Source organism: Lissotriton helveticus, chromosome 10 (genome assembly GCF_964261635.1).
Source record: "Lissotriton helveticus chromosome 10, aLisHel1.1, whole genome shotgun sequence".
Classification (NCBI taxonomy): Eukaryota; Metazoa; Chordata; class Amphibia; order Caudata; family Salamandridae; genus Lissotriton; species Lissotriton helveticus.
In genome coordinates, this window is record NC_136071.1 from 997,361,521 (window position 1) to 997,375,636 (window position 14,116).

General features: G+C 43.9%; 1 protein-coding gene across 1 annotated transcript in view; it reads left to right on the plus strand.

Annotated features, from left to right (window-relative positions):
- Positions 1-14,116, plus strand: part of TMEM196 (transmembrane protein 196) — a 413,699-nt gene that overhangs the window by 261,490 nt on the left and 138,093 nt on the right. The window contains exon 4 of the mRNA XM_078664414.1: positions 11,921-11,928. Within this exon, the coding sequence (XP_078520540.1) occupies positions 11,921-11,928 (8 nt within the window). The remainder of the gene's footprint in view (positions 1-11,920; positions 11,929-14,116) is intronic.

The following is a 14,116-nucleotide window of genomic DNA, read 5'->3' on the forward strand; positions in this document are numbered from 1 at the left end:
AAAGTTAAAAGTAATTTTAAAAAAAATGGCAGAATTTGTTTGTTTTTTTTAAACGGTTCGAAAGTTTTTGAAAAAGTGGATGGTGGGCTGGAATCTTACTTGTAGAGTTAGCACAGTTTCAACATTTATTTAGCACAAGATAGTATAGTTTAAGAGGTGGAGACGGGGGGGGACTAGCAGTAGTATTAGGACGCAAATTTGGCCATTCATCAGGCCGAAGCAATAAGGGATGGGTTACCCAAGGGGTGGGGGGGGGGGACACAGGGGCTAAACGAGTAAAGTGTCCTCAATTGCTGACACCCTATTACCATTTTATATGTCTTAACGTCCATTGTGATTCAATCCAGGGATCTCGGTTGTTTGTTCAGTTGTTTGCTAGGCACAAAAAGGGCTTAGACTCAGACTGGGGTTGTGCCTGCGGGATGGCATCTAAGGTGGCGATGAAAGAGCCAACATGACTCTGCTGCAGTTTCTGTCCTGGAATTTCAATGGCCTGCGCACGAAGAGCAGAAGAGCTAGAATATTACAATATTTAAGAGACTCTCCGGCGCAGGTAATTGCCATCCAGGAATCGCACCCTCTTAAGACAGAGACAACAGAAATATTAAAAAAACAGAAATGGGTTGATGTCTTTGTTTGTTCGGATCAGTCAGCAAACATTAGAGGGGTGATGAATCTTTTTAAAAAACAAGCTAAGGCGCAAGTTTTGAAATGTAGGGAGGATCTTAGCGGCAGATGGCTCATATTAAAAACGCTATTAGGGGATATGCCTATTACTTTGATGACCTACTATGGGCCTAATCAGGATGATCCCTTCTGTCTGGATACTATCTGTAACCACCTGATTGACTTCCATGATCCTATTATTTGGGTAGGAGATTTCAATATTGTTCTAAACCTCAGATTAGATAAATCTCCAAATTCAAGAGCTGTAGTTCCTTCTAAATCACGACAGACTCTTTTGACTATAATGAGGCAGATTGGTCTCTCAGATATTTGGAGGGATCGTGCAGGTGACCAACTGGGGGTTTCGTTCATTAACCTAAAATACAATCACAAATCTATTATTGATTATGCATTACATAGTTATACCCTAAGGGATTTGGCCAAACATATCGATTACCTGCCATCCCACTTGTCGGACCACTCTGCACTAGCTTTTAGCTTAGCTTGTACCCAACAACAACAGTCCAGATCGTGGTCTTTCGATCGTACTATTTTATTAGTGGAGGAAGAGATAAATTTCCTTACACTCGAGACTAAACAGTTTCTTGAGACGAATTTAAATACAGCTAATATCTCAGTAGTGTGGGATACTTTGAAAGCCTATTGGAGAGGCTGCATTATTAATAGAGCCTCTTAAAGAAAAAAGAAATTCTGGAACGATATTAAGTGTTTGGAAGACGATATGAACAGAATACAATTAAAACTTAGCACCCAATCAGGAATCGATCCGACGGCAGATTTGGACAATCTGGTTTCACTCAAAAAACAACTGGAGTGTAAGCTCCAGGAGAGAATTGCCCGTAGATGGGAAGGGAGTAAAATCTCACATTTTGAATTCGGCGAAAGCGCCGGTAAGTTATTCGGGTGGAAAGTGAAATCAGATCAGGCACGTAACCATATTAAACAGATCATGGTGGAAGGCGAGCCATCACCTCGCTCATCTAATTCAGACATAGGGAAGGCCTTTTGCAAGTTTTTCCAATCTATTTATAAGAATGACACTATTGAGGATGCTGAAGAAAAAAAAAATGGCTTGATAAGACCTGCCTACCCAGTCTCACGAACGATGAACAATCTGGTTTGGAAATGGAAATTACTGAAGAGAAAGTCAGAAAGGTGATTAACAGCTCTAAAAGAGGAAAGGTGACAGGGCCAGATGGTCTTCAAGGAGAGTTATATCGCTTACTCAAAGAGTCTATCATTCCAGTGTTGGTGAAACTTTTCAATGGTATACTCTTGAAGGGAGATGACCCTCCTGGGTGATGGAGTGAAGCCACAGTCGTCTTAATATAAAAACCTGGCAAAGTCCCAACTGACTGTGGCTCCTATCATCCAATCTCACTCCTAAACAACGATTATAAACTCTTTGCCGCCATTCTGTCAAAAAGGTTGGGGGGGGGGTGTTGTGGATAACATCATTCATGTCGATCAAAAGGGTTTTATTAAAGGGCGCCAATTAGCCGACATTACTTATGATCTAGTAGGTGCTATTGATATTGCGTCCACCTTCACCCTTCCTTTGGCGGTCCTAACGCTGGATGCAACTAAAGCCTTTGACAGGGTTAATTGGGCATACCTCTCTGAGTTATTGAAGAAGTTTAATCTAGGAAGAGCATTCTGTTGTGCTATAGAACTGCTGTACAAGGGCCTGACAGCTAGATTACTTGTTAATGGGTCATTGACAGACCCTTTTTTTTCACTAGGGGTATGCGACAGGGCTGCCCCCTCTCCCCTCTCCTGTTCAATCTGTATATAGAACCTTTTGTACGGGTACTCAGAGAAGACCATAACATCGTTTCTTTTAAATTTGGATAGTGGGAGAGGAGAGTGGCCCTGTATGCAGACTATATCCTGATCTCTACAGCTGACCTCGATACAGCTTTTTCTATGGTTATCTCAAGTGCGGAAGAGTTTGGCAAAATATCGGGTTATGAAATTAACGCTAATAAGACCGAGGTGATGGCATGGAATATGGAAAATACACATCACCATATTGCCTCCACCATGCAATATTTAGGTATTAGAATAACCCAGGAAGTTACAAAGATCCCTGAATTGAATCTTGACCGTATTTTTAAAGAGTGCCAAAAACAGCTGACATCTAGGGCGCACCTTCCCTTATCGATCTTGGGAAGGATAAATTTAGGTAAAATGTCTACACTGCCCAGGCTAACTTTTCTCTTTAATGCCATTCCACTTGCGTTCGACATGAAGCAAATAGCGAAATGCCAAAGAGAACTAAACTCATTCATTTGAAGTATAGAGCTACCAGGTTAGCTTGGAAGAAGCTTAGGCAGAAGAGGGAGAAAGGAGGACTGGCAATGCCCGATTTGCAATACTATGCGTGGGCATTCCAGTGATCTCATTTAAGAATGCTGCTGAAAATGCCCACCAGCACAACTGTGGTAGAGATGTTCCGGGCCATACTAAAGGGAGCAGACTTGTCGGAAGTTGGTTTTATGTTTATGTTTGGAGCTCAAAATTTTTACAAAAAAATTAAACTGAAAGTTCTTCAAGCGATAGCCCGAAGTTGGCCAGCAATAAGAAGGAGAGTAGAGCTGGGCTATTTCTCAAATTGTGCACCTTTATGGGATTCTCCGGGTACACCTGCCTGCCTCCAGGACAGTTTGAGCATACTGCTGAGAGATTCGGGGATCTTAATGTGGGGGGACTTGTTGGAAGGTAGCATGTAGAAAACTTTTATTGTTTCAGTTAGTTAAAACCACAACAATACATTTAAAAAGAGTCGACTAATGTGTTTAACATTTCTTAATATATAAGTGCGATCTCTGTTGGTATGTTCTAGAGCATTCCAGTCTAATACCAAATTTGTTATTTAAATAGAATAAAACGTAATTAAAATACAATCTGTCTGATTTAGTGCAGACGGTCTTGGTTTTTATCACTTTTAATGTTCCAGAGAGCTCTCTCCCCGAGCTACCACAGTTATGTTATCCTTTTATTGACTGGGTGCCAGGGAGTACTTTAGCGCTTGGGTGTGGGCTGCAAGGAACTTTAGTAGTAGGCAGTTCAATCGCGTGTCTACTGGGTTCAAAGTTGCCATAATTGCAGATCTGCACGTTCTTATGCCCCGCTCGTTCATAGACTTTTTTAAAAGAGATATTCGAGCTTGAGCAAGATTCGGGCAGATACAGACAAGATGGATGAAGTCCTCATTACTCCTCCCACATAATCTACAGATTTTGGGTCCGTCGTGCACCCAGATTGGTTGGTCCATAGTCGATGGAAATTTCCCCAAGCGGAGTTCCATCAATTTCTGTTTTCTGTGAGCTGGGAATGTGATTGTTAGATATGGGGCTGCCACGAGTGTTTTGTAGTTTGATATGACCATCTATGCGTGTTTCCTGGTGCTAAACGTGGCTTTATCGAGTAAGAGGGAGTGAAATTTTGTCGACTTGTTTATAGCTTGTTTGAACGCCGGGTAGGGCAGGTTGAGTTCCCAAAGTTTTCTTGTTCCGGTCTCAGTTATAGCCTTTTCGAGATACTGATTGTATGGGGAGTTAACATCAGATCTTATTTCTTCCCATAATGCTTGGTGCAATTCCGAGGCTGACGTGTTGTGTTTCAGTGTATACCAGTACTTAATGCTTGCGTACTTTCTTCCCAGTGTCTCGTTTATTATTCCGAATTCTAACCTCGTCTGAGCTGGTGAGGCTCCCTGATGTATGTGGAAGGTGGATTTGAAGATGGCTGTCTGCATTTTGTTGAGCAGATCTGCGTCTTTCCCATGCAATCCTACACTGCCATATGACAGGGTTGGAAGGACTTTTGCTTTTATTGTTGCCAGTAAAGGTTTATATGATGGCCCCGAGAGCTTTTTAGCCAAAGATCTAAAAGCAAATGAGAGTGAGTTTGATCTCTGAGAGATGTAGGACATTTGCTGCTGGTGGCTTTGTCGGTTATCAAAGTGGAAGCCCAAGTACTTGAAGTTGGACACGGCCTCTAGCTTTGTCCCATCCAGGTAGATGTATGCGCTGGCTGTCCGCCGCCTGGTGATCAGCATTGTTTTTGTTTTTGTTGTGTTTATCTCCAGGTTGTTGTTTTTTATGAATTCTGCCAGCCCTGCTAATAACCTTTGAATGCCAATCTTTGTTAGATTCAACAGTACCACATCGTCCGCATAAGATAGATGAGTTAGCGGAAAGGAGCCAAGTTTAGGTGGATGGGATGGGATCTTATTCAGACTTGATGTTAGGTCTGCCATAAAAAGATTAAAGAGGTGGGGGGCTAGGACACAGCCCTGCTTTAGACCTTTACTGGTGTTAATTTTCCTTGAGAGCCGTGTTCCATTCCCCAATTTAACTACCATCCAAGTGTTGGAATAAAGGAGTAGGATCCCTCTCAGGATTTTATCCGGGATGTTCCAACTGCGCAATTTCCTCCATAAGATATTCCGATCTACACTGTCGAATGCTGCCTTTAGGTCAATAAAACACAGGTGAAGGGGCTGTTTTCTTCGAAGATATTTATCGGCTAGCACTGAGAGAGACATAATATTTGTCAGTGTCCCGGTTCCTTTCCTGAAGCCTGTTTGGTTCAACGGAATTCTCTTTGTGTCGTCGGACCAGTTTATTAGATCTTCCAAGATGAGGGATGCAAAGTACTTCGCCTCTACGTCTAGGAGTGCGATCAGTCTATAGTTAGCTGGGGATGTTCTGTCTCCTCCTTTAAAAATTGGTGATATTATGGAGCCCTGCCAGCTTGACGGTATTTTATTTACAGTTGTTATCTCTTCAAATAATTGTTTTAATTTCCTACTCCAAAAGTCCTGATCAGTTTTGTAGACTATTGGGGGGATCCCATTCGGCCCTGGAGCACCGTTGCCACGTGACTTCCTTATGATTCTACTTATGTCCTCTTCGCTGTACCTTGCTTGTTTGACCTTGTTTGATACATCCTTCTTCTCCTGTGGGCTAGCCACGTCACAGTAAAGCCTGGTTACCAAGAGATCCCCGTCTGGTGATGGATTTTCTCTGCGTTCATCCTTATTGTTTGATGTTTGCATACAAGCGGTTCTAATTCCACCGCTGGGAGTGATACTCCCTTTTCTTTTTTGGGCCACTTTGTTGGTAGTTTGTTGGATTGCCCCCGAGTTAGACTGATCTGGTGTTATCTCTGCAAACCTCTCTGTTAAAAACGCGGCCCAGTCTGCTTCTTGGACATTCGATGATGTTGGATTTGAAGGGTGATTTAAGCTGTTGATAATCCTCCAAAATGCGTTTGAGTTGGTGTTCTTGGCGGTGCAGAGTAGTTTTGCCCAGAAGTCATCTTTCAGAGATCTTTTGTGTTCCCACATTTTCTTTTTATATTCTTTCTTGAGGTTTTGTCTTTGGACCCAGTCTTTGGATGACGTAGTTGTCTTTTTTAATGCTCTGGCATTTCTCCTTATCTCTATTTTGAGTTTTGCCAGGTTCTTTGGCAAAGTAATTTTCTTATTCCGAGGTTGTGCTTTATTTGGGACGGACGTACTTGCTGGTAAATTTTCTGTAAAACTCTCCCATTTTTGTATTTGGGTACCTGTTGTTCCCTCACCCTCTATTTTTAGTCTCTGCACATTTGCCTGCAGCTCATCAATGTTGGCCGTTGTCCAGTTAAGTCGTTTTAAGTTAGTGGTCGTGAGGTTATCTCCCACTGTATTACAACTGTGATATTTGGTCAGTTTTAAGTTGAAATAAATATGTTGATATGAATGATCATTTTTTGAGGTGTGTTCTATTGAAAATTGCTGGACGAATGGCAATAGTGAAAGAGAGACTGCTGTGTAATCGAGCCTTGATGCCGACGAGGTTCCTAGATGGGTGTACTGTGGTGGATTGTCACCTTTGGTTCTTCCGTTAAGGAATCGCAGCCCTAGGAATTCCAAGCTAGTTACCAGTTTTCGACCAATTGGGTCGAATCGCTCTGTTTGCAACTGAGTTTGAGGTTTGACATTCCAAAATTCGTTGTCAGCTGCTATAATCTCATCATCCTCAGGCGTGTAGATTAGATTTGAATTAAAGTCGCCTGTTACAATGATGTCCCAGGGTGGATTATTATTTCGAGTATCCCTGATTATGGATACTAGCTGATCCAATGTGGCTTGTTTCTCTTTTGCCTTTGGAGGCGCATAAAGGTTAACCAGTAGTGTCGGAGTTGGTCTGCCTGGTATAGTTAGTTTTATTAATTGCATGTTTGGCCCGTGAGGGGCTATTTGTTCTGAGTTAATCTTGATGTCTGACGCAATATAAACTGATAATCCCCCTTTCGGTCGACCGTAGAGGAAATTTTTCCTTGCTGGTATATTAAAGTGGGTGTACCCAACAAGATGTAACTCCTCCAATGCCCATGTTTCTTGGAGGGCGTTGATATCACATGCTGTCCAATTGTGAGGGGGCAAGCCTTCTTCCATCCATTTCCTCGCTCCGGCTATATTCCAGGACAATAGGTGGAAGATTTCCTGGGTGCTATCCTTGTGAGGTTTTTTGGGAGGTCAATTATTGTTCTGTTTGTTTAATGTGTCTGTTAACCAGCGCCAATAGGCGGCGTCATCCTTGGAGTTTATTTGATTGCCTGTTATAGTTAGGGGATGGGTTGTTGACGAGGGGCTGTTCCCTCTAGCGTTCCGTAGTACTGAAATTTCCTGCTCCTTTCTTTCTATCCGATTTTCTGTTTTCACTTTTATCGCAGGACGAGCTTCAAGAGGGCCTGGGTAGCGTGGTTTTACCGGCCTTGAAAGTCTTATACCCCATAAATCGAATCTCTCTCTGTAGGATAGTATTAGCTGGGCGGTTTCTGCTGTTCGCCATGTTGTTAACGTTTGTTCCAATGAGCTAGTTGTATCTTGCTTGCAGAATTTGACTGATAGTAGGTCCGTGTTAGTTAGGTGTTGAAGCCCTTCAATGTTGGCAAAAAGTTTAAACAAATTTCCCCTGTTGAGAATGTCATGCTTCCCCTGAGTTTCGTATTCCGGGGTAAAAAATAGTTGTTTAAGATGTAAGTTGTCATTGCTAGACCAGTTCTCAGGGCCTTTCCCTAACTCTGGTGTGTTGTCTGGGCTGATTTTGCAGTATGGCCCGGTCCCGGCGGATGTTTGTGTTCCGTGCGTATTGATCCCTTGTGCGCGCTGGGATATCGTGGTCATTATGGTCTGGTTATTCTCTTTTGTTGAGCCTCCGTTTGTGGCAGTGTTTATCTGGGGGGCTCTGATGTAATCAGACTCTGTTCCTTTCCCTGGAGTGACATCCTCGTTGCGGTTCAAGTTTATGTGACGGACTCCGTGCCTTAGTAATATTTTTATACCCGCAGTGGGGGGTAGATTTTTTCCACCCCAGACTTGGCTTTTGCTATTTACGGCTCTTTCATTTATTTTTCGTGGTACCTCCTGGTTATTATTTATGTTAGTAGGTATGCCCTCTGTTGTGGAATCTTGTGACGTGCCTTGAGGCCTGCTTTGTCTTAAGATTGTTTCTTCTCTGCCTTGTAGGCAGTGTTTCGTTCCTTCTTGTCGTTTTTCTTGGAAGACTTCGCTCCTTTGTCTGGCTGGTGTTCGTTTTTTATTCTCTGTCGCCTCTTGCCGTTTTCCCGGAATCTCCGAGATTGTAGGTAGACCTGGGGGGCCGGTTGATTGTAATGTGCTGCCGTTTTCTATGCAGCTTCCTTTTTCCACTGCTTCAGTTGTCTGTGTTCCGTTGCCCAAGACTGACCTCGGCTGTGCGTCTCTGTTGTTTGTTTCACCTATAGCCGTTAATACTGTGCATGTGCCAGCGTTGCTTATCGTCTCTGTGCGAAGGACCTGCCTTTCTTTTTTTACTAGGAGCTCTTGTCCTGATGAGTTATGTGTTTGATCAAATGAAACGTTGGATTGAATCGTCGTATTTGGTGTTTCATCCTTGTTTATGGCTGAGGTGAATATGGGGAATATTCTGATACCTTCTTCCGCGTGTCCTGTTGGTTGTTTATTCCTTGCTTTCCTTTCCCCTTTTTTTTGTCGCCTTGTTAAGGAAGTTGTTTTGTTTAGAGTTGTTGTGTTCACTGCTGGGCTTATTTCTGCCCTGTTCTTTCCTTTAGAAGTATCCGTTTCTGGGATCTTAAGGATATTATGGTCAGTAATTTTTTTGGTTAAATTTACTGTTTCCGGACTGTTAGCATGGTTGTGATCGATAATTTTCCTGATTGAATTTTCATTGGAGAAATGTGGATCTGATTTTCTTACTGCCAGTATTTGTTCTAGTAGATTGGGAAGGAGACTTAATTTGTCTATGATCGGACCGCAGGTGCAGGGACTCTGTTCCACCGTATACTTTGATTGAGCTGTTATTATTAGGTTATTTAGTTTATCCAATTTATTGTCGATCCCCGCAATGTAGTGGGCTATGGTGTTCATTAAGTCGACTTGGATGTCCATTTTGTCAGATTGCCAGTTTAAAGCCTTTACTGTTGATTGAAGTGTTTCTATTGTAGAGAGAAACAACCCTGAGTTGCTTACTCTAGTGCTCTGTTCGTAATTCTGATTCAATGGCAAATCAGCTAGTTCTTGGGGAAGTAAGGAATTGCCCGGTTTTGGGGTAGCAGTTCTTCCATCTCTGGGATTTTCCACTGTTTTTCCTTTGCGTTGCAGTTGGGTAAATTGCCCTTCCTCGTTTGTATTGCCTAGTTTCTTTTCTGAGATTTCTTCCCTTTTATAGTTGGTTATACTTGTGTTTTGCCGCTTTTCCTTGTTTATTATTGGGCTTGATGTGGGGCTTGCCGTGGGGCTTGATGATTTTGTTTCCCCCATATTGTTCTTCCCTTTGTTTTTGCTTGTGTCTTGTGTTAATTCGTTATTTGGTGTTGGACTTGATGTAAAGTTTAATATCTTCAGCCAAGATGTTTCTGAAGTGTTCTGACTAGTCAATTCCTTTTGGGTTGTATTTTGTTCCCTGTGAATCTGGGCTTTGGATATCTGGGGCTCTTTGTTAAGTAATTTCTGTGTATATGGTACTGTTGGGGGACTTTGGGAATTGATTTCTGAGAATTTTTCAAAAAAAGTTAATGCTACTGTTGGTGTTTTCAGTTCTGCATTGGATGCTGATTTTTCTGTGCACGTCAATACTTCCTTCGTCCTCTTACTATATGAGGTGATCTCTGTTGCGGTTCTGGTTGCTTGTGTTTTACTCAAATCCGGAGCAGAAATATATCTTGTTGTGCGTTTTTGCTGCTGGGGGGTTTCCTGATCGAGACCTTCTCCAAGTTCGTCCTGCGTATGGGCCATTACTATAAATTCGTCCTGGTAACTATTTCGGCCAGGTGAGCTAGTTGAGTTCGTCCAAGGTACCTGGGCAGTTAGTTTCATGAGTATTGGTGTTGGGCCTTTGTTGCAAGAGACCTTCTCAGGGGATAAAGGTGTAGGTAGACCCGGAAGAGATTGTTGGGTCGTAAGGAGAGTGGCTCCTGGATTTTTCAAAAAGAAGAAAGCTTTGTTCGCCTCTAGTCTCTCTCTCTCGCCCTGCTTTTTTCTGAACATTGATGCGATTGGAGAGATAAGCTGGGTGGATAGCACTCTTGGTGGCCCTTTTTTTGTGTCCGTTTCCTTTGGTGATGGTTTTCCCTGATTTGCTTTGCACTGATCGAGTGATGGGGATTTCTTTGCCTTTGGGGTCCGTTTTTTCTGCTTTGGTGTCCTCCTTACCCTACCTGATCTCATCCTTTAAGGGCTGCCTGGATGATTTTCTGGTATCCTTGCAGCCCGGTGTCTGTGCCACCTGTATCACCTGCACCACACCAGCCTTTGCCTCCGACTCCGCTGCTTTCCACTCCCCTTCCCCTCCCAAGCCTGTCTGCCCCCACTAAATAGGAGCAGCTGCCGTCCGGGAGGATGGTGAGATGTGACTGCAATATGAAGTCTAAATTGCCGGAAGTGTGCTAGAGCCTGTGTGCTAGAGCCTGTTGGAACACAGTGCCTCTACGATGGTAATGGCCTGGAAAATTTGATGAGGTTATGGTGTAGCTGGGGTAGTGGAGAAGGAACCATACAAGATGCAGCAGTTAGTTAGTGGTTTGTAGTTAGTGGGAAGTTGCAGTGTCACTTTAAGTGATTTTCCACTGTTGGTGCGATATGGCGCTTATCCAGCGGTTAATTGCCCCCTTTACGCTCGGTGTGCAGCGTTATGCCTCCCTCCTGGCGAATGGTATCCACATACAATGGAAGGCAGTATAGGCTGACCTAGCGGTGGGGTAGTTGGGGGCTTGGCTGGGTCCTAGATGCCTGCCTCCAGCCTTTGCCCTTGCGGCCTCTGTTCTTAGTTCTCAGTTCTCCTACCGCCTTCCGCTGCCAGCGCCTGCAGCTCCCCAATGCCCCGAAGCTGCCTGCGCGGGGTCCGGGGGTAATGGCTCCGCTACTGTGCAGTCCGGTCGCCACGCCTCTGCCAGTTGAAAGGGGGCCAAGTGGGACCCGGGAGGGAGGGTCACTGTCTGTGAATTCAGTGAGGCTTTTCGGTGGTGATTTCAATAAATCAGCATTATTATTATTATTATTCCGGCGCCTTTACTATGTGCTCGAAGCTCACGAGTGCTCTTGCTCCTCGCTGTCCCTAGCAGATAGCAGATAGCAGATGGCAGATGGCAGTGAGAGCAGAGAGCGCGCTTCTGCACTTTTCTGAGGCGAGGTTGAGTGGAATTGTGCAGGGGGAGGAAGGAAGTTTTGATAGAAGGCTCACCTCGGCTCGGTTTCCCCTGCTCTCCTGGTGGGCGCTCCTGCACGGTGACTCACAGGTCTTGACTCCTCACGAAGCACCTGGCCTCGCCTCGCCTCGCCTTGCCTCCTCCAGGTGCCTTTCTCCCAGCGTCCTCCCAGCGCCAGATACCGTGACCCCAGCTCGCACCGCCGGTGCTGGTACGGCGAGAACGGTGACCTGAAGCCTGAATTGCACGGAGCAAATCCACCACACCGAGGCAGACGCCCTCCGCCCTCCGCTTTCCTTCCAAGGGTTTTTTCGGTTCGCAGCCGTCCTGTAGCTCTGCGGCTCCGCAGCGTTCCGTAGCTCTGCTCTCACTCCTCGCTCCTCCTTGTTGGAAGGGGCTGTTTTGCCTTCTTGGGAAGACCTTCGTGAGAAAGTGGGGCCCGGTCTCTCTAAGTTTAAGTATTTTCAATTGAACAGCTGGCTTCAGTCACAGGCTAAGCGCGATGTATTATTAGGGAGGGAGAGTAACCTTGAAGATCTGCTAGTGGCAAAGCCTGGAGGAAGAAAGGAGGTCTCATTGTGGTATTGGGCCATTGGGGAGGAAGCAGATGGCGAATTTAAACTTGCCGATGAACTATGGGGAGAGCAGATGAATATACAATGTGATTCGATGTGGATGGATTCATTCAACACTCTGTATAGAATAGTCAAACCTACTTGGTGTAGGCGCAATCATATTTTTACAGTCCATAGAGCGTATCTTTCCCCGCTTAAGCTATCAAAATATCAGCCTGGGAAAGTATGTAACAAATGTGGTTTGCCAGAAGCTTCGGATGTACATATGTTTAAGGACTGTTCCTCATATGCCATTTCTGGGATAACGTTATAAAATCTATGTTATCCATCCTGAAGGTCCCATTGACTATTAGTTTACCGTTATTCATCTTTGGCCTCACTGAAAACATTGTGGGCCCTTCAAGATCTCTTCTTTTCTATGCAATTCTTTTGGCAAGAATGCAAATATGCAAGTATTGGGTAGAGTCAAAGGCGCCGACCCACTCAGAATGGCTGACCTCGTTGTATAAAGTATCTAAGGTTGATTTGGCCAAATCCTGTAACAAGAATAAACTTGCATTTTGGGATCTATTGAAGCAGTGGAGGTAGGCGTCCGGGTTTTTTTTTTCCCGGGTCCTATGATTATGCCTTTGATGCTCCTCGGACCTCGAAAAGGGTCTCCCAGTATCATGGTCTGACAGGTTTGCAAAGACCTAGGTGGAGCAAAAACCTCTTACCCATTATCCTCCTTCCGGTAATTAAGTGTCTTTGGCTGACGGTAGCAAATAACGAGACCAGCAGGATACGAAAATAAAGATGGAGGTTTTCTTTTCTTTTTTCAGCGAGGTTAAGGCAAATGAGGACACAAAAAAGAAAAAAAAGAAAAAAAGTAGAACAATCAAGCCCTGTTTCCACACGGAGGGGACATGCGCCACTCTCCAAGAGTGGTTGTGGAGATTCAAAATTACAGAGCACCTTGTAATTTTGTGGACTTTGCATTGGTGTTTGCAAAGAGTAAACTCCTCGGAGTACCGGGGAAAGATCATTTTGTTAAAGGCATTGAAATCTACTCAGGGGAGATAAGAAGTTGATGGAAGTCAGGATTCATGAGGTAAAATGTGCCATATTTTTTTAAAGGGAGTTTCTAATATTTGAAATAGAAGCAAGAGTCACCTTGAGCTGTTCAGGTGAGACTTTATTATAGTGATGCAACATCTTGGAAGGTGTTGAAAATGGTGGGACTGTGGGACGAAATAAATGCTAACATGGAACAAGAGGACTGGAATAAAACTTTAGAGGACATCAATACACGTTTGGATATGCATGCTCGTGAGGGGCATGAGCGTAAGCTCAGGAAGTTCTGCCGGTACACCATAGATTACAAGTCGGATGAGCTCTACACGTGGGCAGAGGCATACTCACAGAAAAGGTTTTTAAAAAAAACACCATACAAACTTCCTCTGAAGAGAGTGTAGTACCTGATGAAGATCTCACATTACAACGACCACCTGCACCACAAGTACATATGGAGGTAGGCACCAGGGGAAGTGAGGGTGCATCCACATCCACCACTCAGTTATCTTTTTTAGAGATAGGCCAGGATGCAAATTTACCTCCAGACAAAACTGTCAGTACCCAAAAAGAAAACCAACAAGGAGGGGAAAAACTTAAAAAAAAACAAGAACGGACGCCCCCAATGTATTGTGAAGAAGACAGTCTCATAGTTAACATCTCTGATAGGGTCCTCAATCCAGAGGAACAACATGTCCTCAATAGAGGCACCTCTTTCGTACCCACTTACTCCTCCCATGAGCTGGAGACAGAAGTGGCATTATTTAAGTTCACCTGTAAACTACGTTTACAATGGTTTTTTTCCATCAATGAGGGTACCAACACCAGAGAGACACTCGCACACTTTCGGCCTAAGAGCAAATTCATGTCCCCCATCTCACATAAAAGCATTGATAACTTTGAAACCTTAGTAAAAAAGGATTTGGAATCAGTGAAATATGTCAAACCTAAACACACGAATCTATCTAAAAAACAAATGAGAATCCTCAATGATTTACGACAAGACCAAAGCATGACATTTCAACCTGCGGATAAAGGGGGAGCCCTTGTAATGATGAATACGACCTTTTACACACAAAAAGTGGATGAGCATGTCCAAGATATGG